At 51.8% G+C, this 18,549-nt stretch overlaps 1 protein-coding gene across 2 annotated transcripts; it reads right to left on the bottom strand.

Moving 5' to 3' along the window:
- Window positions 1–215: 215 nt before the first annotated feature.
- Snapc4 (small nuclear RNA activating complex, polypeptide 4) lies at window positions 216–18,499 on the bottom strand. 2 transcript variants are annotated; one of them, XM_006233716.4, is made up of 23 exons: window positions 17,611–18,499; window positions 15,775–15,913; window positions 15,300–15,346; window positions 14,164–14,331; window positions 13,893–14,018; window positions 13,334–13,412; window positions 12,813–12,894; window positions 12,091–12,195; window positions 11,945–12,017; window positions 11,433–11,597; window positions 10,781–10,928; window positions 10,435–10,541; window positions 10,192–10,286; window positions 7,921–8,015; window positions 7,137–7,216; window positions 6,434–6,910; window positions 5,478–5,742; window positions 5,110–5,180; window positions 4,545–4,655; window positions 3,802–3,829; window positions 1,974–3,424; window positions 1,007–1,137; window positions 216–461 (listed from the first exon to the last, which is right to left on the bottom strand). In XM_006233716.4, exons 2-22 carry the CDS (start codon window positions 15,902–15,904, stop codon window positions 1,027–1,029), a joined length of 4,014 nt encoding a protein of 1,337 aa, XP_006233778.1. In that variant the 5' UTR covers window positions 15,905–15,913; window positions 17,611–18,499; the 3' UTR covers window positions 216–461; window positions 1,007–1,026. The 2 variants fall into 2 exon arrangements, with proteins under 2 accessions (XP_006233778.1, NP_001102044.2); NM_001108574.2 differs by having other exon boundaries at window positions 15,775–15,917; window positions 17,611–17,669.
- Between the last annotated feature and the right edge of the window lie 50 nt (window positions 18,500–18,549).

Genomic DNA, 18,549 nt, shown 5'->3' on the forward strand with positions numbered 1-18,549 from the left:
TAGAAGTCAGAACCTCTGGAAGAGCAGTCAGTGCTCTTAATTAACCACTGAGTCAGCCTGACATTTTCTTGAAATGGGAAGGACTATTTTTCCATTCTCTCTGCTCTCTGGTGAAGTGCTGGCTCCATAGGCTGTGTGGGCAGCAAAGGGTGTGAGAGGCTCCCAGAACTGACAGTCACATCCCAGCACTAGACAAAACCACAACATGCTATACATTGCTTTGGAAGTGAGAAACGGGCATTACTTTATTCCTTCACACATGTGGATCGGCGTTTGCTAACAGTTAAGCCTGTGATCACATGACCACTGCTATCCCACAGCTGCTGCTGCTGCTGCACAGCTTAGTCTGCAGCTTTCTGGCCTCCCGTCTTCTTGCAGAGGGCTGTGGGCTTCTGGTCAGGCTTGGGCCCTGCCTCTTGCCTGGTATAAGCCTGGGTTTCTGGATCCCTTGAGTCCTTGTCCTGCAACACAGGAATATTCTTGATAGTGCCTGCAGTCCACCAGGCCCTAGACATGGAGACAGACTGCAGACGGTGCTGGGGAACGGCAAGGACTAAGCTGGCACTGCTGTGAGGATAGACAGCTCAGCCTATGGTGGCTCCACCTCTCAGTCCCATCGGCTTCCTTGCTTATCTGCCGACTTAGATCCAGGGACCCAACAATGAAAGCAAGGTATACAGCCTGGGTTTGTGGTCAGAGAAACTGCAGGGAATTATGCTCATGGGCTGCATGTGGTGAAGACACCAAGACTTACATTGAGTCAGCAGTGCCACCTCTGAAAAGCCATCAGAGAGAGTGCTTTTGCGAGCTGACACCCTCAGGCAGAGGGGAGTAGTGCCAAGGCCAAGAGGCACCCTGGGCGACATGGAGCTTGCTTCAGGCAGGGAAGGACAGAGGACAGGGAGCATCAAGTATCCCTATGGCCCGGCCTTCAGACTTGATATCCCAGCGTGGGCAGAACTCTGCCTCTTCTTGGTTGCAGGATGGCAGCCTCCACAGGACTCACCTTGCTGCTCAGAGCAACCTCTATTTCCGGGAATGCCGAGCATGACGAGTCCTGAGCACGTCAAGGTCATCGAGGTCATCAGAAGCATCCAGGTGGGAGGGAGCAGACACTGCACTGGGACTTGGAGCTCTCTGAAACATCAAAAAAGCCAGGCCAGGGGAGATGAGAGTGACTCTAGCAGGTAGGGATGGGAAGGGAGGCCTGAGGACAGCCCCCACTACCACCCCGATGCTAACATCAGGGACAGGCAGCTGCTCCCCCAGGACAGTTACATGGGAGACACTAGGTCCTAGCTTTCTGCAGGTTTGCCCCTCAGGGAGGGTCTCCAACATTAAAATTCATGAGAGCCACCTCTTGCTCTGAGGTGCAGGCCGATGGAGGCAGAGGCAGGAATATATCCTAGAGATTCCCAGGTCACCCTGGAACTAGGGTAGCACCGCCAGGAAAGGAGTGACAGCTGTGAGAAGGCTCCACATATCTAACCTCTGCAAGGGAGGAGCCTTGGTAGGACTCATTGGGGCCAGACATCTTGTCCCTAGGCTCCTATGGGAAAGACTGTCTTGCCAGGCAAGCTCTGTGAGCGAGAGATGTCTGAGAGGAACTCTGTCCCCACAAGAGCAGGAACAAGGGCAACTGACCCATTCATTGTACCCTGAGCCCACCCCACGGTCATGTGTCAGGCCGGTCTCCCTTGAGTTTAGGTGTGTGGGGTGGGGTATGCCATATTAGAAGGCTGCCTCCCTCTCCTGCTATGCCCAGCCCAGGAGAGGCAACTTTTGTTAAGAAGCCCTTTCCCAACTGGGCAGATGGGACACACTTCCTCTTCCTTCAGAAACCCACAGCCTTCTCTTTTATACAACTTCCACCTGCCCAGCTCACCGCTCCCAGCAGGCCAAACATACAAGCAAACATGGCACTGCCGGCCTCTGCCTGTTGCCAAAGTGGGGCTGCAGCCCAGCGTCCGTACCTGCACAGGGTCTGGGGCCATCAGGTTTGCTCGCACTCTGCAGGCCATGCAGTCCAGCTGCGTAGCCCCGTCCCTCGGCTCCAGGTCACCAAAGTCTTCACTGTCACTCTCAGAACCCACAGCCATGGCTGGTGATAGGGTGGTAGGAACACTGTTGGGGGGCAGAGTGGCCAGGAATGCAGGAAGGGAGAAGATGGCCAGGAAACGAGTCTTTAGCAGGAGGTAGGCTGGGTTGTTCTGGAATTGCCTCTGTACCAGCTCCAGGGAAGCTTGTAGGGCTCCAGCCTTGGGCTCAGGTTGGGCCCCAGCTGCCTGGCCGGCCACCAGAGAGGAAGCCTTCTGCTCCAAGTCCTTTTTATGGAGGAGGAGGCTGGACAGTGCTCGCAAGCTGCACAGGGAAGGGGGGTGATAGGACATCCTGCTTCCCAGTGGGGGCACACAAGCACCTTGGCTCCCCGTCAGCCATGTCAAGATGGCCGCCTCACTTTCCTGGGAAAGCAGGCTTAAGTCCAAAGCCTTCTTTTCAGGCCCAGGTGTGGGTGGTGTCTGCTGGCCCTGAGGTCCTTTGGGTTCTGTGTCTGTGCTAGCTGGAGGCTGTCCCAGAAAAGCAGGAGTCTTGGAAGGGGAAGGTAGCTGTTTCGCTTGTAGTCCTATGGTCTCAGGGGTCGTCACTGGCTGGGGGAGGCCCACCACGGCTGGCACTTGGACAGAGAGCAGCTTCTGAGTTGTGAGAACCCAGCTAACAGGCAGGCTGGACTTGGTTGCCGGGGGCTGCCCACTTGCAGGTGGGTTAAGAACTGGTGGCAGACTGAGGGGTTGCACAGACAGCTGAGTGAGGCTGGGGGCTGCTGGGAGAATGGGCAGGACCTTGGGCAGGCTCTGCTTCTGGGATGTGGTAGAGGTTTGTCCTAGAGTATTCAGGGGGCAGCCTGTGGAGACGTGCCCAGAGGCTAAGGCTAGGCTCCTAAAAGCAGCAGGGGCTGCAATCTGGGTCCCTTTGTGGGAGGGATTTAGGGGAATGGTTTGTAGGTTGGGGGGCTGTTTGTCTGTGGCTGAGATCCCACCGACCTGCCAGGAGCCAGAAGGACTTGAACTGACCATCACTGGGGCCACAGGTACAGAGAGTTCTACACTGGATGCTGCAGGGCCCACGACTGGGGAACCGCGGGCAGCTGGCAGCAGAGGGGGCTGGAGGAGCACAGGTGAGGAGACCAGCAGCTGGCTGCTGAGGGCAGTGAGAGCCTGAGTGGCCTTCTTGGCATGGGACTCACGGAGCCGCTTCTCCCTCAGCAGCTCAGATACAGTCTTAGGCTTTGGCCGGAGGCCACGTGGGGCTGCCACAGGAACTTGGAAGGGAGTAGCCTCTGCCTTGCAGGACCCCAGCCGTGGACGCCCTTTCTGGCTGGTTCTCTTTGCAGTTTGCTCATCCAGCATGCCTGGAAGAAGGCAGCCTAAGGGAAGAGATAAGTAGCTTGATGAGAACTTCAGGCTCCGTGCCCAGGAACACCAGCAACCCCACATGGGCTCCAGCTCACCTCATGGGCCCCCAACCCAAGGCACTCTGTTCACAGAGAGGGCAGCAGATGCCAGAGGCAGCCCGACTATGAGAGACTGGCTTCTAAACCTCTAGCATGCTTAAAACCTGAACCCTAATATGACGCAGCATAGCCCCCTCAAGCCCCCAGTGACAGCCCAAAGGTGAAAGGAATACCCAAGCAGTTTCAGGCCTTTCTAGCTTATTCTCAGGGCCATTGGCTGTGCTGCTAAGGTTGTGGCTCAGATGCATGGCATGTCCCCCCATGAGAGAGACAGAAGTGGCATGAGGTACCTGTGTTGTTCTTGGCATTAGAGGACGCCTGTAAAGAGAAGAGTCAGACTGCAGGATCTCTGCTGGACCCCAGCACTTCTTCCCACTCAGCACCCAACTCTGGGGCTCCATCTGCACTGAGCTTGGGGGGCCTGGGAAAGGACAGCTGCTGCCGTAGGCCTTCCACACAGTGCCACTAAAAGCTGCCTGACCATAGCTCATCAGGTTACCGTGGGACAGTGTGGGGACTCTGGGCTATGCGAACCAGAGTTCTGTTTTGGTTCACTGTCTGCCCAGACTAAGCTCATGAGTTTGGTTCCTAGACTAGATGGTATTAGTGACCTACAGAGACTGACCAGGGCTTGTGTCAGCCAGCCCACCTGCCCACCCACAGCCTACCTGGTACCTGCCTCAGGCTCTAATCAGGTCGCCCATGGGGCTGCTCACACAGATAGGACTCCCTGAGATGATATGGCAGAGGCTGTTCTCAGGGAGGCAACACTGTTCTATGGAAATGTCTAGGAACTGCCCCTCCAAGGAAGGACTGTGACACTGAACCTGGACCACTCTGGGACAGGGATGGGCCGTTCTTGTTCTTACTTCTTTTTTGAGTCAGGGTCTCATGTGGCCCCAGCTGGCTTAAAACCTGCTACGTAGACTAGGTTGATTTTGAACTCATAGACATCTGCCTGTTTCTGCCTCCTGGGATTAAAAGCGTATGCCACCGTACCCCATTTGTCCTCACTTCTTGTTCTGTATGTTACCTGCAGGAGATGTGGCTGGGTGTTCCGGGTGCCAGGCTGGAGCAGTGCAGGTGGCTGGGTTTTCCTCTCTTGAACCACCTCCATGCAGCCCGCAGTATCAATCTGCAACAGCTGAGAGATCTGAGAATAAGAGCCTCCCTGCTCCACCCTGCACTGGACCAAGCCCAAAGATGGTCAAGGAGACGGGAAGTAGGCCTAATGGTGGCTGTTTCAGGAGCAGATCCATACTCCTCAAGCCTCTGACTGCCCAGGGAAGTCATGACAGTTTCATGGCCTCTAGCCTGGACTTGGGCTCCATGCTGCTGTCCCTGGCAACACAGGATCCTACCATGTCCCAAGCCTGCCTCCTCCTTATCTTAGACCTGGGCCTGGGTGCTTATCTCAGCTCTAAGTCACTGTTTAACTCAAAAGATGGCAAATGCCGAAGAGCCAAAGATTCCTCTCACATCAATCTGCTGAAAGCTGCAGACTACAGGAGGCGACGTAATGACCCCAATGTGTGACCCACATAAGCCTCACATTCTCACCAGGACAGCAAAGCAGACAGCACCCTGCTAGGGCTTACCTGAATAAACAATGTGAACACTGGAGTGCTGGCCAGGCGTGCACACTCCAGCTGCATCCTGATGCTGTCAGCTAGAGGACAAGGGCAAATGGACACCAGTTTTGAAGCTCCCCTCGAAAAGGATCCCCAAGGCAGAGGAAGGCAGAGCTGCCTTAGAAGCTCCATACTACATCAAAGGGTAGAGTAGGGCCCCAAATCTTACCATTACCCCAAATCTGGCTGCCCCTTGTTTCACTGTTCACTCTCACTTTTGAGGAATGCCCCTGAAAGGACCCGATCAGCCTACTCTGCTGTGGATCAGTAAGGAGTGGTGCCTGCTCCCACCCCGGCTCCAATAAGTTCCCCAAAGAGCCCAGGGTAGGTAGTACCTTGAGTCTGTACAGCTGCAGGTCTCTGGACAGCTTGTGTGCAAGCCAGGTTGATGTCACCCACCCAGGGTATCACAGCCAGCAGGAGCCTGTGCTTCAGGAGCCTTCGATGTAGAGCCTGTCTCTTGCGTCTCTGCTTATTCTGGAAAGTTCCATGCCACAGCCGCCGTAGATGGGGCCCAGCCATACTGTTACCAGGGTCAGACCCTGAGCGTGAATTAGGCAGAGGTGGCTGCCTCCGTCTTTCCTTCACCAGTGTGTGGCTCTGGGTGGTGGGACGAGTACTGATTAACGTCAGCATTTTCTCTAGGGGCACTTTCAACACATGCTGTACATCAAGAGAGACCCTGTGAGGCTGGCTGGCTGGCTACAGCAGGATCTGGTACAGACCTGCCATTGTGCAGGTTTAACCCCACTTGCTATGTGGGAAAGCACTCTGGGGTAAGGTTAATATGGTCCTCAAGTAGGGCCTGGCTTAGCTCCCTCTCTAAGGGAGATGCTCTGGCTCCCACGGCAGGCAGGACCATGGCTGAGCTGACTGCACTGTCTCTCCAGCAATCCCCAGTGCAGAGCAGCAGAGCAGCCTGTGCAGTCCAGAGGGGACCAGGAAGATGCAGGCAAGTTGGACTGACACTACCCAAGGACACCTCCGGGAACTCACGGCAGTTGGAGGTGAGGAACTGCCCACTCAGATGTGCCTTGAGGCAGATATCCTTACAACCTTTAAAGCAAATGACTAGGAGACAATGGAGGCTGCAGCTCTTATGAAGGCCACTGCTATTGCACAACTCTGAAACCAACCCTAAGCAACAATTCTAGTGAATGAAAGGACAAAGCTTTTGCCAGATCAGAAACCAAACTGCCGAGCTGTCCAGAGTGTCAGCCTTGGTGACCACTAAGAGCACAGGGCACCCACCACTCCCCTTGCTCACATTCTAGGCTGTACCGGGGCCTACCTTGCAGGCTGGCTCCTTCACACTTGCTCCGTGAGTGTCTGAGGAGTGCAGGGACTGGACTCCTCTGGGAACAGTGCTGTGGGTCTCACAGCACTCCTGCATCTGGTTTCTCTCAGGAGCAGAGACTACGGTAGAACCTTCCTTGTGGTGATTTTGAGTACGGCAGGAGACAGCAGGGTGTACTGGGTAGCACCCTGTCTCCTCTCTCTGTGACCGGCTGTCGATCAGTCTGGTAGGAACCCACAGGTCGATGTCTGGCACGCTGTACTGTTGAGGAGCCAATGCTCTGCTATTCTGCAAAGGCTCCTCCAGTTCTACCTCTGAGTCTTCACTGCTGTTGCTGCTGCTGCTGCTGCCACCGCCATAGTCCTCACTGCCACTGCTGCTGCTGCTGCTGCTGCTGCTGCTGCTACAGGAACTCCACTGGCTACTGTGACGGGACCTCTGCCCTCGCCTCTTCTGGAGATGCTGTTTTTTCTGAGGGGAGGAATAGACTACTTCAGGTCTCAGATACCCAGGCATACAGATAACAGAAACAGAGCACCCTATGGAGAGGTCCCTGAAACACGAGTAAGGACATGCAGAGAGCAGAACCTTTGCACTTCCCTCCCAACCACCACTACATCTCATCTTGCCCAAGCACTCTTGACAGGCTCTTAGCTGGGCTCAAGCAAAGCACAAAGAAAGCAAACAAATGTCTCACCCTGGCCAAGATTTTCCACTTGCTCAGACACTGGGAGCCTGACCGATGGGGCAGTTCAGAAGCTATTCTTGCCCAGTGACCTGCAAAGACAGCCGCAGTAGACCAGCCTCTAGGACAGAGGCTAGGTCATCAGGATGGGCTTCCCTCCTGTGCTTGGCCAGAGCAGCTATGCTTGTCAGCATGTGAACTCAAGCTGACCAGCTCCTGAGGAAGTTCTGGTACACACAGGTCGGAAGGGAGAGTCACTGCAGGCCCTGTGCATCTGCTGCACACAGGCTCTAAAGAGATGTCACCAACTCTTTGTGCCTGGTCCTGCAGAGGGACACGTTACACTTCTAGGGCAGTAGACAACAGGTGATAAAATTTCCTTGTGTTTTGCAAGTCCCTGAATCCTATTTAGCTTTTTTCCTGAGGAGGTGTCAGCAAGATTTGGCCACACTTAGCTCTTTGCCCTATAGTAAAAAGTTGAGAAATACAACAAATGCAAGTCATAAAGGACTGGAGCTGGACCCAGTCAATGTGTTTGAATACACGGCTTGCACACGCCTCCCGAGTGCCAGGATTAAAGGTGTGCACCACTTGGTCTGGTTTCCCAGCTTTCTGTATGAATATTTATGTTTGCAGTGGGCGGGAGGGGTGCGGGGGGCTGGGGTTTGGCGGCTTACTTAGCTGTAGTGAGGTCCTGGATTCCACCCTCGTCCTCTCCCCCACCCCCAGGAGGACAGCCCGGGATCCGAGAGCAGTATGACCAGAGTCAGCAGCAGCAGGCAGTCCAATAACTCACCGACGCCATATTTTTCTATTAACTGGATCAGCTGTTGTTCTTCTTTTGCATCCCACCGTCCCTTCTTCAAACTGAAATGTAATCTTCTGATGTAGCTAAAATTGTGTGCAAACAGGGACACTTTAGATACTAAGACTCCCTTCACTGCTCTCCAGCCTTCTAAGTGATTTCTTAGGATAATGTCACAACAAGCAAAAACAAAAACAAAAACAAAAACAAGATGGACTTCATCAAAAATTACCTTGAGACAGGGTTTCTCTGTATAGCTCTGTCTGTTTAAACTGTTGTGTAGACCAGTCTAGCCTACAGAGATCCTCCTGCCTCTGCTTCCTGAGTGCTGGGATTAGTCATGAGCCACCACTGCCCACCGGCACTTTTCAAAACTGTCTGCTTTAAGGTGGGGTTCTCCACCTTCCTGACACTGTGACCCTTTAACACAGTTCCTCATGACATGGTGATCCCTAACCATAAAACTATTTTTATTGCTACTTCATAACTAATTTTGCTACTGTTATGAATTATAATGTAATTATGTGTTTCTGATGGTGATGCCGATGAAAGGGTCATCTAACACCCTCCCCACCAAGGGTTTGAGACCCACAGGTTGAGAACCACCACTTTAAGGCCTCTTGTAAAGAAAGGAGAGGAGAGCCATTGACTAGAGTGTCTGCAGATACTGCATCTGACTAGGGACTTGCACTCTGAACATGTAAAAGTCAGTAATCCAAAGACAGGTAATTTAAACCAGGGAATGATCCTGACAGATGTTTTTCCAAGGAGATGTATACATGTAGGAAGCCAGCAGGCACAAGCAATGAGGCTCCTCAGTCAGCCATGAGGGGCTGTTGTGAGGTGACACTTAGAGAGTCCATCCACAGCACTTGGAAGGGTGCAGCCACAAGCCTCACATGCTGCTTGGGAGAGCACAAAATAGAGACTTTTTGCACAAAGTCTGGCAGTTCTTCCAAAAGCCAAACGCAAGAGTCATTCCTGACCCAAGGATATTCCTTGGGCATCTTTATAAATATTTGCCCAAATATTCAGAATGTTCTCAAGGCTTATCCAAAGCATCTATAAGAATGACTTTCCCGGGGTTGGGGATTTAGCTCAGTGGTAGAGCGCTTGCCTAGGAAGCGCAAGGCCCTGGGTTTGGTCCCCAGCTCCGAAAAAAAGAACCGAAAAAAAAAAAAAAAAAAAAAAAGAATGACTTTCCCTGCAAATGCCAGGACTCCAAATTTGTACCCCACACTTTCTTCCTGACAATGAAGGATGTTCTACAAACATTCTTGTCCAATATACAAACTCCTGGGACTCCTGGGACATGAGTTTTGCAGGTATAGACTATTCTGGCCTAGCACAATGCTGCCCCGTGGTCTGGTTTTTGTGGAGGCTGTGATCTGTGCCCTAGGAATACTTGTTACTGTGTTTCTGTGTTTTAAAACAATTTCCCAGGGGTTGGGGATTTAGCTCAGTGGTAGAGCGCTTGCCTAGCAAGCGCAAGGCCCTGGGTTCGGTCCCCAGTTCCGAAAAAAAGAAAAAAAAAAAAAAAAAAAGAAGGTTAAAACAATTTCCCTACACGTATGAAATGTTTTAGTTTAGTTTTTTTTTTTTAAAAAGATTTATTTTTATATATAAGTACACTGTAGCTGTCTTCAGACAGACAGCTACAGTAATCTACCATTGAAGAGGGCATCAGATCTCATTACAGATGGTTGTGAGCTACCATGTGGTTGCTGGGATTTGAACTCAGGACCTCTGGAAGAGCAGTCGGTGCTCTTAACCACTGAGCCATCTCTCCAGCCCCTTCAGTGTGATTCTGACTTGCATTCCTGAAATACATGACTGAGCATCTTTTCATGGCCTTTGGCTACTTGTGCATCTCTGGGACAAGTTTGCTGAAGACCTTTGCCTGTTTTGAATGGGATTCTGCAGGGCTGCTGAGTGTAAATTCTTTGTAGGGTGATCAGTATGGTTTACATTAACAAGGTAAACTGAAATACGTCTGAACAAATCACTGACAGAAAGTAGAGAGGAGAGATCCTCTCTGGAAGGAGCCCTTCCCACTAGCAGTTTGGGAGGACATCTGCAAGAGTCACCACTAGCATTTAATTCCTGGTAGACAACAGAATTATCGAAGTCCTGCTTCCTAACAGTGCCAGCCCCAGTTCGAAAAGCCCCTGTGGACATATCACTCTGGGCCACTGTCACCTAGCCTGCCTACAGAAATGTGACTCAGGCAAGTCGCTCCCTCAGCCAGTGCGGGCAACTCACCGGTCTCTGCACTGGGCATCGCTCCTACCTGGCACCTCTTCCCGGATTTTAAACCAGTCCTGCGCCCCATACTTGGCAACAGCTTGAAGCAATTTCTGCAGTAAAGAAGTAAACAGAAAGAAGGTCCACGAGACAGCCATACCCTCCCCACCCTGAGGTCTCTCAGCTAAGAAGGGCATATGACTGCACTCAGGACTACCAGGCGAACTTCCCGGAACAGTTTTCTCTGGGTGCCGAACTTACAGCATCTTCCTCTGGGGCCCAGAATCCCCTTTTCAGGCTGGGATCTAAGCTCTTGGTCCAACGGTAGATCAGCTGCATGGAGTCTCTCCCTTCCATGAAGTAGACAACTGGGAACAGAAAGACTGGGATTCATCCATCCTATACAGCCAATAAGCAGGGACGGGGTCCTCCCAGAAGCTATAGGGAAGAGTTACTCTGTCACCAGGACCTCCCCTCCCCAACTTCTCCCTAGTTTAACTGTAAACTCTTCTGCAAGTCTCTGCTTCCAGGCACCTGGGGCCTCAAGCCGCCAGGGCTTGGAGCAGCTCAATGAACTGGAAGATACTATTGGATGTGGTGGGCTTACTCCTGCGGTATGGGATATGGTTTCCAACACGCATCTCTTGGACCAGCTGGGTGAGCATGTGGTCTTCCTCTTCTGTCCACTCCTTGCGTTTCAGGGCTTTGTTGTACTGCTGGAATTTCTGCAGACACTGGAAGGCACTGCGGCTCGTCTTCCCAAGGCCAGATAGAAACAAATGGGCATTACTGGGCTTCACCTGGCGCAAGCAGAAATACCCAGAACAGCCTGCCAGGAGACCTGAGCGCTTCTAGGAGACAGGTGGGCCTGAGCCACAGGCAACTCTCCTCTTCCAGGCTCCTATCAGGTGATAGCTTGCTAGGCCATGGCTGGGACCCAGGACAGTAGCAGCTCAGAGAGGACTCTATGGCTTATAGAAAGAAAACTTGGCCATAGACAGTTCTGTTGTTAATCCCATCAGAATCCTGAAGCAGGAGAGGTGTCAAGAGTTTGGGGTAAATGGTGACATTTTCACAGACAAGATAGAATTTAAAGTTAAAAAATGAAAGAGGCAAATTTCTTTAAAAGCACAATTTGTCAAACAATTCCTAATGCTTGCCATGTGTACCAAATTACACAGTATGAGACTGAGTACCACCCAAGTCCAGAAGCCCATGTTTTCCCAGCCTTCTAAGGTCTCCTAGGTCCTAGTCCTTACCCCGAGTTCCTCTGCAACCAAGTGCCACTCGAGGTGGCCGTGTGAGGCAGCGATGGTCTTTAGCCTCTCTACTTCCTCTGTGCTCCACTCCTTCTTATTGATGCTTGGATGCTCAGAGCTCTGCCAGAACTTCCGGATCTCTTCTGCGCTGCGGGCTCCTTCAAACTACACCCACGAGAACACAGCTTTCAGAGGGGTGGCTGGTGCCAAGCAGATAGCTCCTGGCTGAATTGTCACTGTCTGCCAACCAGTGGCTTCTGTGGCCATGAAGCAAGTGGACTCATTTGTGCAGCCAAACAGTATTGAAGACTGTCTATCTCAAGAGTGGGACCTTTTCAGCTGGGGAGGGTCCCATGAAATCCTTTGCCACTTCTAACTGCCAAGCATATTGGACTGGAGACGTTGTAATGGCTTAAGGCACAAGGGATGGTGAGGCTTCACCACCAAGCTCCCACCACACTTGGCTTAGAAGCACTCCTAGAGCAGTGGGCTCCCAGGTCTTCCTAACTTACGTTAACATTGGAAATCTTCTCCCAGTCGTGGCTGTCCAGCCGGTTCCCCAACAAAGCTTCCTCTGGGAGCTGGCTAAAGCAGAGGACAAGGAGCTGGTACCATGCAAGGCTGAGGCTCTTCCCAGGACCCAGACAGCCCAGCTTACTTGATGTCCTGAATTTCCTTCTCTGCTTCCTTAATCTGCTTCTCCAGGGCCTGCTTTTCCAACTCACTGGAGACTCGGCTCTGTTTTTCTTGTAAGTACTCAAGCCTGCAAGGTAGGTAGAGTGGAGGAGAGTTGCGGATGGGATGTGCTGTGTAAGCTGAGCCCTGCTCTCTGGGCTGCTTCTGTTCCAGCCTCCCAGCTCAACGTTGGAAAGTCCGCATACGAGTGTGCTTTCTCTCCTGCCTTGATCCCTTGCCACAAAGGAAGACCTGGCCCCACCTCTGGGTACCCCTACCACCAGAACAGCAGCATCCAGAGCGGGTTGTTTACAGTCAGGTGGTAGCTGCTTGTATCTGGGAGAGAAGAGCTGGCTCTCTCAGACTTCAGGAAAACTGCCTTTCCCACCGTCAGTATTGAGCACTAATGTTGTCAGCACCAGAGCTGATATGTCTCTTAGGCTGGGCCAGAGGGCACAAGCCACTTCTGGACTTCTGTGTTCAATACTGATGTTGGCAATCTATCAAACAACAGTGCTCCTCACTGCGTACTCCTACTAAGCACCACACGATATGGTCACATGGTGTGTACCCATCAACAGACACTGACACCACAGCGCTGAAAGGGCAGCAGAAGAGGCAGAGCACCTAGCATGAACCTCACCAGCCTCGTGGCCGCCTGGCTCTCCCCTCTGGGAACGGCTATGATGCTGTTTCCACACTTACTTCAGTAACTTGGGCTGAAGCAGGCGTTGCAGGCGGTCACTCACTACAGACTTCCGGAGCAAGTCTTTCTCCCAGTGCTTCCCTGAGGAGGAAGAGAGTAATGTGATGTCATGAGGTTTCTGCTTGCTCCACAGACATACATGTCCACTGAATCCCCACTGCCCCCTGCTCCAGAAAGGGAGTGGCTTCATCTCTGGATGCCAGTAAGGTGGCTAGCCAGAACCCCTTCCAGCCATGAGTCCATCTTCCACCCAAAGGCTAGCTCAAGGTATCCTTTCAGGGTTAGGTGTTTTGAGAATAGCTAGAGTTGGGAAGGCTACATGTATGGCTCAGCCCGCACTCCACTCAACACTGGAAAGGCCAAATGTCGAGTGGCCAGTCCCAGTGATAAAGTCCTGAAGGAGTTCACAGATAGGCCTGAGAATTATAGCATATGCCTAGAAGAGGCCAGGCTGTGGGGATGCCCTCTGTGCTTCCCATGGTTGGAGGACGCCCATCCAAAGGCCTGCCTGGACTCTTACACTTAGTCACCAAGAGCTGTTCAAAGGCCTTGATTCCCTGGGCAGCCTTCTCCCGAGTTTCTTCGTTGGCAGGAGGCCCCTGTCAGAGTGTACAGTGTTATAACATGACACACCAACCACACTCACCCTCCAGGGTACCCACAGAAACTCAGAATCTTCTCTCTAGCCGCCTCATGTGCTGCCCACATGTAGGGCCAGGCCCAAGACCTCTGTATGAGAACCTACTACTGAGTGAAAAACTCTGGACATGACCCACCCAGGAGAAGAAAGTGGCCAGAGACTCCAGGAAGATGCAGGCATCCAAGGCCATCAGCAGTTTGAGATCTATACTACTGACTTGCTAAATGTTGTGATTCTTTTAGGGAAACACACCCCAGGGGGCAATGTCCAGTTGGAAGCCTTGATTCTCATCAAAGGATGAAGCAGTTTTCAGGAAGAGGGAGCATGTTAACCCCATAGACCTGAGGGAACATACCAGTGCTAACAGCAGGCCGTGGAGAAGAGAGCCCTTGCCCCCAGGACACTCAGACAGTGGCTGAGAAGGCTCGTCACTACTCACCACTCCAGTGACCTTGTCCTTGAAGTATGGCTTCAGGAAGTGGCCTATGTACATGTATGAGGGCAGGCTTTTGGCGTCCTTCACTTTGGGGCACTTGGTCCCAGCCAAATCAAACAGGATCTCCTCCTGGGACAAAAGCAAGGCCATCGGTGGGCCAGGTAGAGAAGGAGAGCAGCTGGTACCAGATTCACTGAGCCCTGCTCTGGGGACTTGACCCTGTGGGGCACTGAGGGCCAGGAGGGTTACACAGGGGCTGAGTAGGCCATCTCACCTGCTGCTCCTGGTTCTGGGCTAGCAACTGGCTAACCTCTGCTAGCTTTTCCCGGATCACCTCCTGGTAGACCATATTTAGCTGCAGACAGGTCTCGGGGTCTTCAGGAAGAGCTTTGTCCTTGGGGTCCTCGTCATCATTGCTGCCCTCGCTTGACCTTTCTTCTTCCTGGTTAGGAGCCAGAAATGGAGCATGAAGAGAAGGAACATAGGCAGCTACCTTCATGTTGCCAAGCTCAAGCCTAAGCCCACAAGGGGCTCTGAGGCAGCCCTGGTACCCACTGAATGTGGAGCCCTACTGGAAGGAGGCAGAGGTTACACAGAGCCATTATCTGCAATCTAGAGGGTGTGTGTCTTTTCTAACCAACATATCTTCTTGTAAAGTGTATGCAGGGGTTCGGGGTTGGTGTACCACAGCCAGCAGCTTCCATTTTCACAACAGACATCTCTGTGGAGCCTGAACTTCACAGCAAGTTTGTGTCCCCATCCCCAGCACTTCAAGTGTCAGATATCGGCCAGGAAATTCCCTGCATAGCAACCAGGGTCAAACCCTGAGAATGTCAAATGTCCAACAACTGCAGAGCTGTGTCAGTCTACTGAGCAGACACGTGGTCCTTAAATATCACGGGGTTCTGTACTTGTTTGTTTGGTAAGCAAAATGAACAAGGCATAGTTAGCAGCCCTGGCATGGCTGAGCTCTGCCAGACATTTTCCTAGGTCATCCATGGTGACCGTCATCTAGACTGGGAACTAGAGGCACAGTGGGTTGGCTATGGAGCAGGTCCCAGAGAGGCTGCCTCTCACATGTGATGTTTTGACTGTGAGCTTAGGACAAGCCAGCAGCTGTAGTGGCTAGCCTGTTTGAGTGGTTACTTCTAGGGATAAGCTTTAGTTTTGATAATAAATTGTGTTCAGGGGTATAGCTTAGTGGTAAAGGGTAAGCTAGTGTGAATGGGCCCCTAGATTCCATCTCACACACCACACAAATAAGTAAATACTTTGTAATGCTTGTCTTTCACACAAAATAGGCATTAGTTGTAGAAAAGCCTACAGGGATGCAAACAAAGCCCTCTTGGGCCAGTGTGGAAGGTGGTAACAAATATGCCCCGGCAGCCCAGCCTGGTAAGCAACAATTACCAAGACGGGGGCACCGGCAGTCTCCAAGTCCTCATCAGGCAGAGGATCTATAAGAAACACAAGCAAAGCACACTATATTAGAGTAGGAGCATGGGTAGCAAGAGATAAAAATGAACACTCATAACAGGGTTCCACAGGAGAGCTATCCAGGAAGCTCAGGGAAGAAATTCTGGGTATCTGGGCCATGGAGACTATTCAAGCTGACAGGCTGAACTCTGGGTCTTCCCCTCCCCACTAGGATCCACCATTGCCTAGAGGGCCCCGGGCCAGAGGGCGCGGGGGTAGATGTGCACCTACAGTCAACAGTCCTGACAGCTAAGACCAAGAGACTGGAACTAACTTTCTTAAATGAGGTGAGAGCAGAGAACGGTTTGGGCAAGAAACAGAGTCTGACCATGGAACAGCTCTCAGCCTCATGTAGCTAAAGGGTCACACGGCTGGCCCAGCCATGCCATGCTAGGCTAGGCACACTGACCTGCTTCAGAGTCCGAACTGAGACTGGATTCAGAGACCTCAAAGTGGACGCTGGAGGATCCAGGATACAGAATCCTTTCGAGCTCCTGGATCTCCTGTGTTACCTTCTCTCGTTCGGCATCTATGTCCATGGCTTCGGCCTGCCTTCAGAGTATTAAGAAGCGTGAGAAGCTGAGTGTGCGGGACCTCATCCCTTTCAGACACACTTGCTGAAGACGGCAAATGCTGACAATGGAGGGCCCAGATGGAAGTCAGCTTGGGCTTGCCCTGAGTGTAAACTCCTACAAGTTATGACACTCTCACCACACCCAGGGACTCCTACTCTTGACTCAACACCTAAAAACAACCCTACTTTCTCTGAGGCCACCACCAGCACAGGTAAAAAACACTTGCCTCTGTGCCCCTAAGGTGCCCCGCTAGTCACCAAGTGCAGAAAGTGCAGAGCAACAGTCATTCATCCCCTGTGATCTAAACCTATCAACAGAGCTGTAGGTGCCCTGCTCTGCACAGTGCTGAATGCCCAACTGTCAGAGCAAGGCTTTGCTTACTCCATGATCTATCTTTTCAGAACAGCACCTGGCTGTCTGACACTGAGCAACTATCTGCTAAAGTACAAAGGGGGCCTTTTCTTTGGTACAATGTAAGCAAAGTCTGAGGGCAAAGGAAATTTGGAAGAGAAGGGTGAAAGGCTATTATAGGAAATACCAGCTCAGGTGGGTGAAATGGCTCACCATGTAAAGGCACTTGCTGCCAGGCCTAATGACCTGCGTTCAGTCCCAGTAATCAGTGGCGAAGAGACCCTACTCCAGGTTTCCCTGAGACCTCCCCTTACCCCCATGGCATACCCACATACACACAAGTAAATAAACAAGTATAATAATTATAAAAAGACGGGTGTAGAAGTCCGGCAAAGTGGCACAGGCCTTTAATGCCAAGAATCAGGAGGCAGAGGCAGGTGGATCTCTGACTTTGAGGCCAGCCTAGCCTGCAGAGTGAGTTCCAGGATAGCCAGGGCTATAAAAGAAATGTTATCTTTGAAAATAAAACTAAACAAACAAAAATCTGAGGGTGGTGGCACACAATTTAAATCCCAGCACTTGTGAGGCATAGCTAAGTAGATGTCTGCATTTCAGACCGTTAGTGAGATACTGTTTCAAACAAAAATCAAACACAAGTTCACACCCAGACCCAGTAATGAAGAGAAACATCCTGCTTGACTTCTTCCTACTAAGTAGTTGATAGCAAGCAGTCTTAACTGACTAAAACAAAACAATCCCCTTCAACAACATTCCTCACTTAAATACAGGGAACGTTTGTCAACCACTTGGCTAGAAGCAGTCGGATCTGCAGATCTAGCAATAACCATTGCCACTGGATGCCTGGCCTCCAACGAGAGAGTTACGTGTGTTTTGAGGCAGCAGCAATTCCATCTCTTCCCACAGCATCGTCCACATGAAGGAAGAAAAAGTCGCACGCTCAAGTCCCGAGTTGGGAACCACTGTCCGCCTTTACTGACATCACAAGACACTTTTCTGCCTGTCCCTTCTAAGGGCATAACCTAACTCCGGACCAGTGTATCCTTCATGACTGGATTGGATAAGCCAGGGGTGGCAACTGGTGCTGCAGCGCGTGCAACGGGTTAGAGCAGCGATTCGGAGCACAGCGCTGTGCAAATCCGGCCCTACATCTCACCAAGCTACAGGACCTGGGCTGGGCTCCGGACGCGGGCTTTCCTTTTTAGCAATGTCGTGGCCACGCCAGGCCTCGGTTTCCCCGTGCTGGTTGCCCTGCCCCTTCTGGACACAACGCCTGCTAGCTGCTGCCCTCCAGTTCTCACCTGCTAGGCCTCCCTTCTACAATTCAGTGCCAGCTTCGTCGCCCAGGCGACCACACGCGTATCACGCTTCTGGTAGTCACGGAAGTCCGGCGGCTTGCACCGGAAGTCCCACCCAGGCTGCGGTGCAGGGCATGCTGGGATGTGTGCTGGGGGTGGGTCCCCATCTAGGCGCTCAACTTTCTCCAGGTTCGCTGTGTCATGTTCCCTGGTGTTCTGGGTTTGGTTAATCATCAGCGTGTCGCCAAGTACTTTCCTGCGTAAGGCGTCCTTGGAGCCCACAACCTGGGACCGCTAGAAGTGGACATTCATTCACTGAGGAATATTCTGCTTGGCCAACACATCACAGTTGCCGGCTAAGGGGAGTTGAGAGTGGTGGTATCGGTCTCACTCTTACGAAACAAAATACCAATCACATTATTCACAGCTTCCTTAATTCTACTACCCCTAGGAAGCTGGGTCTTCCTAGTGCCTAATAATGCATGTGAGTGGCAGAAGCATGGCAGTGGCTTGAGGTTCAAGGCTGGTTGAAAACCAAGCCTGGAGTTTTGACAACTTGTGGGACCTGGGAAAGGCCTTGGTCTTACGGAGAACTGAGTAGAAGTACCTGCAACACTACTGGAGTGGGGACAGAGTCATGAAAACAGAGTGATAGAGCGTCCCTTTAAGGCATATCTGAGTTCAAGTCCCGCCTATACACAACATAGCAAGTTTCAGAACTATATAGACCCTGTCTCAAAAAAAGAGTCGTGTCAAGTCTGGCCCAGAGTTGGGTTTGGCCAGAGTGAATCTAGGGCATTAAAAGAGACCTGTAGGTTTTTGGTGTAGGACCTCTTGTGTGGGGTGAGCCTGGTACAAACTGTTAGGCAAATTTCCCCAGGGTACTTTTTTTTTTTTTTCCAACAGTCTATGTAGAACAGACTGATCTAGAACTGTGATCCT

The sequence above is a fragment of the Rattus norvegicus genome, chromosome 3, assembly GCF_036323735.1.
Source record: "Rattus norvegicus strain BN/NHsdMcwi chromosome 3, GRCr8, whole genome shotgun sequence".
In the NCBI taxonomy this organism is placed as follows: domain Eukaryota; kingdom Metazoa; phylum Chordata; class Mammalia; order Rodentia; family Muridae; genus Rattus; species Rattus norvegicus.

Bases quoted from the DNA above. Each gene is read 5' to 3' on its own strand.
- Snapc4 (XM_006233716.4), bottom strand. From the start codon at position 15,904: ATGGACATAGATGCCGAACGAGAGAAGGTAACACAGGAGATCCAGGAG. The intron at 8,016-10,191 runs GTGAGTTGCCCG...ACACAATTTTAG, and splicing joins GATGCCCAGTGCAGAGACCG to CTACATCAGAAGATTACATT. The intron at 7,217-7,920 runs GTGAGTTATTGG...CTGTCTTTGCAG, and splicing joins AATAGAAAAATATGGCGTCG to GTCACTGGGCAAGAATAGCT.